Below are 12,644 nucleotides of genomic sequence, written 5' to 3' on the forward strand. Positions count from 1 at the left end.
TCACAGATTCCCCATGTGACTTTGGACAAGTCCCTTCCTACGTGCTGTGCCTCAGTTTCCCCACCTGCACAAACAGGGTCAATGACACTGAACCACCTCCCATGGGGGTGGGGGAAAGAGAGAGAGAGGGGCGGGGTGGGTGGCTGAGAGCAGCCAGGGAAGGACTGACCATGTTATCAGCACCAAAACTGGTGCCCAGCAAATTGCAGAGCACAGGCCTGGAGCTGGGCCCTGCCCCGAGGCATCTGCAGTCCAGCTGCTGCCCTGCGTGGGAATGCCACTGCGCCCTGACCTAAGAAGCACTAGATTTTCCTTCCCCATTTCATGACCTGCTCTAATGTTGTGACACCAGGCGCTGGATAACCCGCCTGCCTGCGCCCCGTCCCCTCCCGCGTGGAATCCCTGAGGTGGGTCCATCCCTCGGTGCTTCTCCAATAACTGATTTCTTGGGCCTCGCTAGGTTCTCCCATCACCCCATGGCTGAGGGAGCTGAGTCTTTAATAACCCCCCGTAACCAGGGAAAAAGCAAACGTAAATTAACCCCCATGTGCCTGTTTCCTTTTTACAGGTACAAGAACAAATCAAATCCCCTCTATGGCCTCCCGCTAATCCCATGTCATCTCGGGGCAGGGCAGAGGGTAGCGAGCGGTGGGTCCAGGACCTTCTACCCTCGGGCCGAACGCTGCCCTTTGGGGAGCAACGCTGGGTCTCAGGGGCAGGATGGCGAGAAGTGGCTGGGACCGAAGCTGCTGATGGACCAAAGGACCCTGGGTGGCAGGTAAGCTGTTGGGGTCACAGGATCCTTCCCAGCTCTGGATCCGGAGACCCGGGAAAAGCCGGACGGCACACGGCCGCCCCCTGGCCGGACAGCGCCGGCTGACGGGCACAGCTCCTTATAAAGGGCGAGTGGCGGGAAAGCGCTGAGGGGACGGCGGTTACAAGCCAGTTCCAACCGGTTCGAACCAGCTGTTCGTGCCACAGCTTTGGCGCCTTCTATTTTCCGCCTCTGGGGACAGAACTGGAGATTTGCTGCTGAGTCCCTGTGTGAGCTTCAGGCCACGTCCTCTGCCCGTCCTGGCCAGAGCTTGTCCCACTGCAGAGCGGGAGGGAGGGGAGAGGCCAGGGGGGCTGGGTCGCTCGCTGCCTGGGGAAGGCTTTGGGGAGCCTAGGGGCACTAGCCACACCCAGCGCACACACCCCGTTACTGGCTGAGGTGCCGTTACCCCAGTGAGCGACACCGAGGGAGGCAGCGGCTCCCCCGCGATGGTTCGGCCTTTCGTTGCCCCTGAGAGCTTCCTTGGGAGGAACAGGTCACTGCAGAGCTGTCTCAGGCTTCACACACAGTTTCATGCCCACCCCACCCTCAGCCCGATCCTGAGCTTCGCCCCCGGCTCTGAGCACGCCAGGCAGTAGCTGGACCTCTCTGCGTTGAGCAGCAGCTTCTCCTCAGCATCTTCTCGGCAGCTTACAACCTGCTGCTCAGGGAATGATGGGGGCAAAGCAGATCTTCCCCTACAACTCCCACACTGCATCCTTTAATTACCACCACACTCCACTGCAAACTCCTGTCTGCTGCCTCCTGCTCTCTCTCAGCTGTGCCTGGTCCCCAAGTTTCTTCCTCTCAGGGAAGGGAGAAGAACTGGGCCATTCAGCTTGGGCCTGTCTCACCTTCAAGCCAGCTGAGCTGTGAAAGCACCCACACCACACGCTGTTCAGAAAAGCGCTTTAATCATCAGTAACAAGCCGCACAGCTGGTGGGATCATCTTCAGCGACTCCATTTGGGGACAGAGCCCTGTGAAACTGACCAGCTAATACATTCCCTGGCCCCTCTTTTCTGGTGAGGGACCAGCTCAAACCTTCCATGCCCTTTTATTAATAAAACCAACTCAGGCCAACAGGAAACCCGTTAGCTCTCTCAGTAACTAACCTACCAGGGATTTCAGCCCAGGCCCGTGGGGTCATTTTAAACAATAACAGCCTGGCCCAAAGGGCCACCATCCATCCCAGCTCTCTGCACACCAAGGGAATGGGCTGGGAGGTTGCTCAGCGCTAGGACTGAATAGCTACCCTAGCTCCCTTCTCCTTCTCTCCGGTGTAAATCAGGCCTAAGTCCATTGGAGTTAGCAGGCCTCTTTCTTCACTCAACCATTTGAGCCGCAGGAGAATCAGAGCCTTGGATTTCAATGGGGGCAGAATTTGGGCTTTTTTGACACTGGTAACACAGAGCACCAGATCCCCCAGCATCACGCCTCCAATCACCGGAACGGTATCCCCTGCTGGTGTAAGAGAGCAAAGACACCAACGGCAGGACATTGGTTGATACCAGCGGATGTTCTGGCCTGTCTTTACTAGCAGGGCTAAGACCCATCCCAATGACTGCACACAGGACCAGCTGATACACTGAAGGCCGTCGCTGGGCCATGTGGCAGAAATTATGCTCCAGTCCCCTAGAAAGGTCTTGCCCATCAACCCCTGCTGGGAGTGGGCTCTGCGGCTCCACCTATAAACCCCTGCCCTTGCCCCGGGATCATGCCTTAGTACAAGAGTGAACTTTGCCTTACACCCACATCGGCCCCCAAAATGGGGAGGGAACTGCACCAAAGCACTGCTAGACCCCCGTTCTGGTCTCATGTAGACCTGTGTGAAACTGGAGTCACTCCACTGGAGTCTTTCCAGATTTAGACACCCGTCAGTTACTTCAGAATCCGACCCTTGGTGTATGTCAGCAAAAGGCCTGAGTGGCTACTACGCCCGGCTTTGCTGGGATCCGAGTGCAGTGAGAACAGACCTGAAGATTATGTTTCCCATAAATTCCCGGACAATCAACAAGCAGCTGTTTATGTTTGTCTAGGGTCTGCCCTGGATGGTATTCTCGTGAGCACTGCACTACCCCTAGCTTGCAGGAACTGGATTCTGATCCCCCTTCCCCAGAACCATGCACTCTAAGTAGCATGGAGGGTGGGAGGGGTATTTTGCTCACCTGCCTGTGAATCTGGATACACATCAGACAGGCAACACCACAGTCATCAGCTGGCAGAAAAAACTCTGAACACACAGAACACACAGAACGATCCCAACCCACCTCTTTGCAGCTTCCTAACGGAAATGTGGCAGAGACAATCTGAAAATTCCTCATCGTGGTGGTTAAAAAACCACCTCAAACAACTATTTTTTTTAACCCCTACGTGGCTCTGATGACACAATCCCAAAGCCCCCCAAACAGAGGCACAAGCCCAATTGTTTCCATCCTTAATTGTTTCCCCCTCAAGAAGGGGAGGGATAGTTCAGTGGTTTGAGCATTGGCCTGCTAAACCCAGGGTTGTGAGTTCAATCCTTGAGGGGGCCACTTAGGGATCTCGCAAAAATTGGTCCTGCTAGCGAAGGCAGGGGCTGGACTCGATGACCTTTCGAGGTCCCTTCCAGTTCTTGGGGAGTGGTATATCTCCAATTATTACCAAAGACTTGTTGCTTCTGCTGTGTAGGGGCAGGTTCACACTGACTGAAGTCAGGCACTAGGAACCTAAGGATTCGCCACGGTGCTCTTTGGTCCTGCGCAGGACGAGCCTGGCCAGAAAGAACGGACTGAAAAAAACTCTTCAGGCAAAGGGGCATATTATTTCAAGGAGACGCATCCCCCTAATTTGTTCTCAGAAAGGAGAGGAGCTCGCAGAGGCAAATGGAGATCATCATTCCGGCTCACGTGAGAGATTCATGGGGACCCGCTCCTGGCTCTCGGTTGAGCTTCACCATGACAGTGGAGTTGGTGATCCGTGTGCCGTAGTGTCCTGCCCAGAAAAGAATGTCCTTCCCTTTGTGGAGGAAATGCACATACCGCACTCCACGGCCGTACTGCCTGAACCGGTGGGACAACTGGGAGGGAAGGAAAAGGAACCCAAATTGACCTCTGGACCCTGTCACAAATCCGTGTGCTCCAGAGAGAGGAAGCAGGGGCTGCACAGACTGGTGAAGATATTCCTGCAGGGCAGGGGCTGGACAAAACGGAATAGCTGCTGTGCAGCGAGAGGGGGGTCGGAGAGCAGGCCTGCCCCACATTCCCCCCAAGTGGTGGCCTAAGTTCCCAGTAAGGTGCGCGGCTGCGTAGCAGCCTATTGAGTGCTGGGCAGGCGCTCAGGGAACCTGCCCGGCCGGGGCGCCTCTCCCCTAACTCAAGTGCGGACCTGCCATGGTCATGGGAGGGGCGGCCTGAACCAAGCCCCATCTGGGACCTGCCTCAGCCAGGGAGAGAGACACCCCAGCCCTGGCCTGGCCCTCCTGTGGCCGGGCGCGTATCCCTCAATCCCAGCCCAGCAGGGAGAGGCACCTCTCTCCCCAGCCCAAGGCCTGCTGCGGGGGAGGCCCTCACTCCCTGCCATAGCCATGGAGCACCCTCCTGCACTCCAAACCCCTCATCCTTAGCCAGAGCCCGCACCCTCAGCCTGCACCCCAACCTTCTGCCCCAGCCCTGAGCCCCCTCCCACACACACCTCCACTCTATATTGGTGCACATAACCAGGGTTGATAAAATTCACTGTTGTTTTTTTTAAATTAGAAAAAAACATTTTTGACAAAATGCTTTTTGAGGAAAAAACTTATCTAAAGATAGTTTTAATTAAGATCTCTTTGAGCTATAATGTATCTCCTCATGGAATAGGGATTATAAATTCTAATTCTATGGTATGAGACAATGTATTCATGTCATGTTGAAGAAAAGCTTTGTAAAGGAGTTCCAATAGTTCATGGATTAGGGACCCAAGTTTATGGGGTTTCAAGGGCTTCTGTATAGATTATTTAGGTCAGAGATGGGCAAACTATGGCCCGTGGGACTGTCCTGCACGACCCTTGAGCTCCCGGCTGGGGAGGCGAGCCCCCAGCTCCTCCCCTGCTACCTCAGCTGGCCGTGCTGCCAGGTTGTTGGGGGCGGAATAGATCTGGACAAGGAGAAGTCTGGAGATAAATGTGAGAAGAGAGGCACAGGCAGTAGAAACAAAAGTGAAACTGTCTGAGCAGCAAATCCCAGAAGTCTTGAGGTCTTTCTGAGTGTAGCCTTCATTGATTTGAGATCTCCCATAGCATTCTCTCGCTAAAAGGGAAAACCTATAATGGCAGCAGGCCGTAAAAGAGACCCAGTCTGGGTCCCATCTATCTCTGAGTTGTGAGGCATATGTATTAAGGTTATAACAACCAACAAGAATGCACTTTTATGTAGAAATCCATGATTAAAGAGAGTCTTCCTGACTAGTGATTTAAATAATAACACAATTCACATAAAATTCATTCCACACATGGGTGGGAAAAATTAGAGGGAGCACTGGCAGTGACTCCCATCCCACAGGTCTGGGCCTGGATCCAGCCGCTTGCAGAATTCGGAGGAGCCCACTAGAGCGTCACGTAACACAAGTGCCCATGCACAAGTGGGGCCATTCCTGCCTCCTTCCTGGCCCTGGTGCAGCTGGATGCAGAGTTTTGCCTGCCGAGTGGGGCAGGCAGGAATAGTTTTTTTGTTTTTGTTTTTGTTGCACCGACTAGCCCTAGCCATCTGCCGCCTGTGGTGGGCTAGTGCATAGAGGACTGGATGTCAGGAGACCCATCTTCAATTCCTCTCTCTGACACCGACATCTGCGCCTCCTCTCCTCTAATAAAACATACATCATTTTACAAATTACACCCACTTCATCCCTACCCCTTTTCAATGGTAGATCTCAAAGTGCTTTACAATAGAGCTTGGTATTGTTATCCCCCTTTCACAGGGAAACTGAGGCACAGGGAGGGGAAGTGACTTGCCGACTTGCCAGTGGCTGAGTTGGTTCTAAAACCCAGCTTTCCTGACTCCCAGTCCCTAAATGTTCCCAGAGAGCTGGCAACGGAGCCGGCTCACCTGGTGATACGGCGAGTCACTCGACGGTGGTAAGCGATGGGGACCAGCCTGGAATTCAGCGATTACAGTACTTCTGTTGGCAGCCAGGAGCTTGACACAGATGGAGTATTTACAGCCACAGTCATACCGGGCGCCCCACCTGCGGGACGGGAACAGACGTTGGGGAACTAGGAACCTCGGGGGCAGCAAGAGGGAGACAGGACACAGACCCCGAATGTAGAATGTAACAGGAATCTTGGGAACACACCCAGCCGAATCCAACTCATGCAGCACCACCGGCTTTTTGGTCCCCATCAATCAGGGGATTGCACCAGCATCTTAGCTCCAAGCACTGTAACATCCTCACCCGTTGGTCTTCTCCCAGCCAGCAACCGAAGAAGCCTATCCTACCTAGGCAGCAAAAAAACAGACAGATCAGACATCACCTGCGACATGCATCTGATGCAAGTCCCTGACCAAGAGTTGGGTGGGAGAAACTCACTGTTAATTAAAGTAGTGAGAAGGGTTGGATTTTTTGAGGGCTAACAGGGCTCCCAACCCACATCTCTGGGTCCTCTGAGGGGACCTCCAACAAAAAAAACAGATCAAACAAGGTTCAACAGGCTTGATATTTTTAAGGCTTAAAAAAACCAACAACCCCCAAACAAACCCAAACCCTTTGATTTTGAGGCACAGTAGAGGCCCATTTTTTTTCCTCTAGGGAGAAGAGGGTGAAACTTACCAGTCGGAGATGTAGATTTCCGGTTGGTAGGTATCCAGCAGTTCTTCCCACAACCCCTCCTCTAGAAGATCTACCAGCTGCGATTTGACGCACCAGCTACAGAGGGGAAAAGGAAACCCTAATGAGATATTTCCAGAGCACCTGAGATCACAGCCACGTTGTGCTTGGCCCTGCACAGACTCTGTGGATGCTGGGAGGTGGGGGGAAGGGTATTAGTGGACAGCTGTTGAAATCCTACTGTAGATAAGGCATCAGTGGTTTTAATGTGTTGGCAGGTCAAGATGAACTCTAGGAAGAGACAATCGCTGTCCCAGAGTATACACTGCAAACATGGTGGACAAAGGTTGGGAGGGGAAACCGAGGCACAGAGGAAGTAGTTTTTCCTCAAGGTCACACAGCAGAGCCAGGAACAGAGCTTAGGTTTTCAAGCTCCGGGCACTCCCCCAGTACAGTTCCCTGGTAGACAGGCAAAGCTGCCATAAGCCATGATTTGAACTCATGGGGTCAGCTCCCCCATTGCAAATAATGTCTGTTGTAGGAGTTTCCGGGGGCAGCTATGCCCGGGGCTGGAATTGGGGCAATTCAGAAGTGCAGAGAAGGCTTCGTAAATCTGGAGCGACACCGTTCCCAGTTCTCGCCTGCCAGACACCTTGGGCCGATACTGATACCTGGGTAGAGTGTGTGTGTCATGATGACACAAGGGCAGCACAGAGTCAGGGCCTGCATCTGATCTTGGTTATACTGCTGCTAATCCAGAGCAACTCCACATTTACTTAGTGCTTGTCTACACTGGCAAGTTTCTGCGCAGTGAAGCAGCTTTTTGTGCTCGAACTGCAGATGTGTAAACACTGCCAAGCCACTTTGTGCGCAGAAACTCCGCCGTTGCAGCGCTGCAAAAACCCACCTCGACGAGAGTCGTAAGGCTGTTTGCGCACAGGCTCCAGCGCTCTATTGCCAGTGTACACACTTGATTGCTATTGTGCTGTAATTGGCTTCCGGAGCTGTCCCATAATCCCTCAAGTGACATCCCAGGGTTTCCCCCTTTCCCTGCTTCAGGCTGGTTGCTTCCTGCCACTGTCTGAACTTACAAGACAGCCTGCTGGGCCCCTCTCTGTCTCCCCAAACACACTGCCTCTCTCCCCTCCATACCCACCCACCCAGGCCAGTTCAGTTGAAAAGCAGCTGGCAATGCAGTAGGATGCCCATGGAACAATGGGATTGGGAAACCTGCATCATCTGACATTGTGCCTGCCCATGAGGCATTGCAAACCCTTCCTGAAGCCCCTGCGGCCAGTTGCACAGTGGGATAGCTCCCACAATGCACTGCTGTCTTTGCCCTTGCACAACCTGTTAATGTGGATGTGCTCCAGCATCACAAGGAGCACAGTGTGGACACACAACAGTGGTTTAATTCCAGTGTTTTAATAAAAGTGGAATAACTTGTGGCACAGAAACTTACCAATGTGGACACACCCTTAGACCATGTCCCCAGTAGGAGCCCTTTGCGGGTATAAATCCCAGGATACCCTGTTTGCAGATAAAACCACCCTCCCTGAGCGAAACAAACTCTCCCAGTAACAGTGCACCGTACTGTAAAACTGAATCCACAGTGCAGGCTGCTGCTAGCACAACTCTCTTCCCAACGCCTGACTGACAGATTTGTGCTGGTAGAAATCTGAGGTGTAGCCCTAGCCTAAATCCAGAGCCACTCCGGATTTACTGGTGTGTACATATATTTGGGACATGACAGTACAGGCTGCAGGGCACTCAGGCCTGGCATTTCCGGGTCTCATTTATGCTGGGTTGATCTAAGTGACTCTGGATTCATAGGAGCACCCGCCAGACCAGCACCCGTCTGGCCTTTGGAGAACAGGGAGCTTTCTACTGCATGGGGAAGCTGGGGGGCAAACGGGAAGGCCCAGGGGACAGACTCACCGAAAGGATGAGACGAAGCAGGTCTGGGCCGGGGCGCCCTCGACCGGGCAGAGGTTCTCTTCCACCTGCCAGCCATCGCCCCCATGCTGCACCTGCCAGTGAGAGAACTGATCTGCGGGAAGAGGATGTGTCAGGGGGAGGACGGGGTGAGGTTCAGTGGGAGCTAGTTTGATGGGGCCGGGGACGACACCCTGCTGGGCACCCATTCCCAGGGGAGGGGGAGGGGTGAGTTAATGTGGCTCTTGAAAATAAACACGGAGAGAAATAAATATGGGGGGGGTTACTGGGGAGGAGGGAGACTCCACCTCCTTTCCTGACACCCCTCCCAGACCCCCAAATACCTTTTTACCCCAGTGTCCCCGTCACCCCCTCCCCCACCAGTGGTAATTCTCCCCTCCCACACTCTAGTGCTCCCTCTCCCTTGGCCCCCCACTCTCCCTGATGCCTCTCCCCACATACACACTCCTCAGTGCTCCCCACTCACCTCCTGCTCTCCCACCTGCTCCCCCTCCCCCAGCTCCTGGCATTGGCCACTGTGGGAAGACAGGACACTGGGACAGATGGAGCACGGGTCTGACCCACTGGGGCCGATCTTATGGTGACCCCCCCCGACTCTCCTCGCCTCCTCCCACGTTCCCACCCGTCCCTACCCCCCTTCCCTCGCCCCCGGGGCCGGCACCCACCCTGCCCGCAGGGGTTCCGGAGCAGGTTGCGCCCGAAAGGCTCCAGGAGGCAGATCCGGCTCCACTGCGGCGGGGGGCAGAGGCGGGTGGCCGCCAGGGTGGCCCCCAAGCCCGGCCGCCTCTCGCCCTGCAGCCGCCAGACCGTGGGCCCGTCGATGAGGTCCCGCCAGCGGCGACACACCGGCCGGCAGCGGGTCACCAGGGCGCGGCCCGGGACCCAGCTCAGGATCAGCGCCAGCAGCTCGTCTGGGAGCGGGTTCAGGTCCAGCGCGGCCGGGGGAGCCCGGCTCCCCCCCTGCCCCATGTCCGCGGGGCGGCCCGGCTCGCTCAGGCCCAGCTACCGCTCCTGGCCGCATCCGCCCATGTGATCCCGGCCCCGCCTTGGAGCCGCCCCGGCCTCGTTTACACGGCTGCAAAGCGAGCACCGGATCCCGCCCCTTGCAAGCCAGGGGTCACTTGAAAGAGGCTGCAGGAAACACCCCCAGCTCCGGGTTCCCCGCCCAGCCCCGCTGCAGAGACTGACACCGGCTCTGGTCGCCGGGTGGTGTAAATCGGTTCCCCCCTCCCCCACCTGGTTCCCCCTCCTTCACCTGGCACTGGCCACCTTTGGGAAAGCGCCAGGCCTCCCCTGGGGCTGGTCAGAGAACCCAGGAGTCCTGGCTCCCAGCCCCTCTGGCTCCAACCCAGGGGTGGCCAAACTGAGGCTTGTATGCAGTAGTTTCCCCAGGAATTGAAATTAGGGGGGTGTTTGAATTTACAGGGGAGGTGTCAGGGCCAATGAGACATATGAAAGAGATATGAATAAAGTAAATGTTTTGTTAGGATAATGCAAATTTAACATAAGGATAATGCAAGTTACACCAAACCACATCACAGGTCTAGAGTTCTTACAAAATACAATTAAAAAAAAAAGTATTTCATTTAAATTGACTTTTGAAAAGTAAGCCATCATGGGATAAGAGGGAAGTCCTGTCATAGATCTGTAACTGGTTAAAATATGGGAAACAAAGGGTAGGAATAAATGATCAGTTTTCAGAATGGAGAGAGATAAATAGCGGTATCCCAGAGGGGTCGGTACTGGGACCAGTGCTGTTCAACATACTCATAAATGATCTGGAAAAATGGGTAAACAGTGAGCTGACAAAATTTTCAGATGATACAAAACTATTCAAGATAGTTAAGTCCCAGGCAGACTGTGAAGAGTTACAAAGGGATCTCACATAACTGGGCAACAAAATGGCAGATGAAATTCAATATTGATAAATGCAAAGTAACGCACATTGGAAAACAATCGCACCTACACATATAAAATGAAGGAGTTTGAATTAGCTGTTAACACCCAAGAAACAGATCTTGGAGTCATTGTGGATCGTTCTCTGAAAACATCCACTCAATGTGCAGCGGCAGCCAAAAAAACAAACAGAATGTTGGGAATCATTAAGAAAGGGATAGATAATAAGACAGAAAATATCATATTGCCTCTCTATAAATCCATGGTATGTGCACACCTTGAATAATGTGTGCAGATCTGGTCACCCCGTCTCAAAAGAGAGATATTGGAAATGGAAAAGGTACAGAGATGGGCAACTGAAATGATTAGGGGTATGAAACAGGAGGAGAAATTAAAATGACTGGGAATTTTCAGCTTAGAAAAGAGATAACTAAGGGGGGATACAATAGAGGTCAATCAGCCCAGGCTAAGTACAGTTCTACAGACCTTTACTTGTACAATAAGAACATTTCATCCCCCCACATTCATAGAGTTGGAAGGGACCTTAGGAGATCATCTAGTCTAACTGCTGCTCAAAGCAGGACCAATCCCCACCCAAATCACCCCCCTCAAGGATTGAGCTCACAATTCAGGGTTTAGCAGGCCAATGCTCAAACCACTGAGCTATCCCTCAAGTGATTTGTAACCCAACCCCAGCCAAAATCTATCACTTGGGCAACACAGCTCTGTTTGCTGGCTCCCTAGATAGATTAGGTGTGAATGTAAATACAATCTGGTGCTGAAGCCTTTCCCCCCAGTCCCCAGCTCATCATTACCTGTCAGGGAGAGCTCATTTAGAGTCTGCTTACAAATCATCATTTGAAATTAGTAGGTTGGCCATCACTGAAATGAACACACTGACATTGTCATAAAAACCAGATGTATAAAGGAAGCTAGTCCATGTTCATACTTTTAAAATCTAGTACACTTTTTCAGATCTATGTATTTTATCATACACTATATATGCTTTTAAAGTGTGTTTCAATTTAAATTTAAATTTCCAAACAGTCACTAAATTGGCATGTTTCAGAGTAGCAGCCGTGTTAGTCTGTATCCGCAAAAAGAACAGGCGTACTTGTGGTACCTTAGAGACTAACATTTATTTGAGCATAAGCTTTCATGGGCTACAGTCCACTTCATCAGACACATAGAATGGACCATATAGTCAGGATAAATATACACACACACACACACACACACACACACACACACAGAGAACATGAAAAGGTGGGAGTTGCGCAACCAACTCTAAGATGCTAATTAATTAAGATGAGCTATTGTCAGCAGGAGAAAAAAAACGTTTGTAGTGATAATCAAGATGACCCACTTAAGATAGTTTGACAAGAAGGTGTGAGGATACTTAATGTGGGGAAATAGATTCAATGTGTGTAATGCCTCAGCCATTTCCAGTCTCTATTTAAGCCTAAATTGATTGTATCTAGTTTGCATATTAATTCACGTTCAGCTGTTTCTCGTTGGAGTTTGGTTTTGAAGCTTCTCTGTTGGAAAATTGCCACCTTTAAATCTGTTACTGAATGGCCAGAGAGGTTGAAGTGTTCTCCTATTGGTGTTTGAATGTTATAATTCTTGACATCTGATTTGCATCCCATTTATTCTTTTGCATAGAGACTGTCCGGTTTGGCCAATGTACATGGCAGAGGGGCATTGCTGGCACATGATGGCATATATCACATTGGTAGATGTGTAAAAGCAGCAAAGAGTCCTGTGGCACGTGATAGACTAACAGACGTTTTGCAGCATGAGCTTTTGTGGGTGAATATCCACTTCGTCGGATGCATGAAAAGGAAGGAGGAGAGCTCTTCCCCTACATGCATCATTTAATTACCACCACACCCACTGCAAATGCCTGTCCACTGCCTCCTGCTCTCTCTGAGCTGTGCCTGGTCCCCAAGTTTCTTCCTCTCAGGGAAGGGAGAAGAACTGGGACATTCAGCTTGGGCCTGTCTCACTTTCAAGCCAGCTGAGCTGTGAAAGCACCCACACCACACGCTGTTCAGAAAAGCATTGAATCTTCAGTAACAAGCCGCACAGCTGGTTGTATCATCTTCAGCGACTCCATTTGGGGACAGAGCCCTGTGAAAATGACCAGCTAATACATTCCCTGGCCCCTCTTTTCCGTTGAGGGACCAGCTCAAATT

At 52.3% G+C, this 12,644-nt stretch overlaps 2 protein-coding genes across 5 annotated transcripts in view; both read right to left on the reverse strand.

Annotated features, from left to right (window-relative positions):
* LOC120388631 (F-box only protein 17-like) overlaps positions 1-9,644 on the reverse strand; it is a 29,022-nt gene extending 19,378 nt beyond the window's left edge. The window contains exons 1-5 of the mRNA XM_039510584.1: positions 9,216-9,644; positions 8,533-8,644; positions 6,598-6,693; positions 5,877-6,015; positions 3,702-3,871 (exon numbers count right to left, since the gene is read on the reverse strand). Coding sequence (XP_039366518.1) covers positions 3,702-3,871; positions 5,877-6,015; positions 6,598-6,693; positions 8,533-8,644; positions 9,216-9,519 — 821 coding nt within the window. The 5' untranslated portion in view covers positions 9,520-9,644. The remainder of the gene's footprint in view (positions 1-3,701; positions 3,872-5,876; positions 6,016-6,597; positions 6,694-8,532; positions 8,645-9,215) is intronic.
* Positions 1-12,644, reverse strand: part of LOC120388630 (F-box only protein 17-like) — a 39,414-nt gene that overhangs the window by 19,378 nt on the left and 7,392 nt on the right. The gene's annotated exons all lie outside the window — the stretch shown is intronic.

Source organism: Mauremys reevesii, linkage group 22 (assembly GCF_016161935.1).
Source record: "Mauremys reevesii isolate NIE-2019 linkage group 22, ASM1616193v1, whole genome shotgun sequence".
Lineage (NCBI taxonomy): Eukaryota > Metazoa > Chordata > Testudines > Geoemydidae > Mauremys > Mauremys reevesii.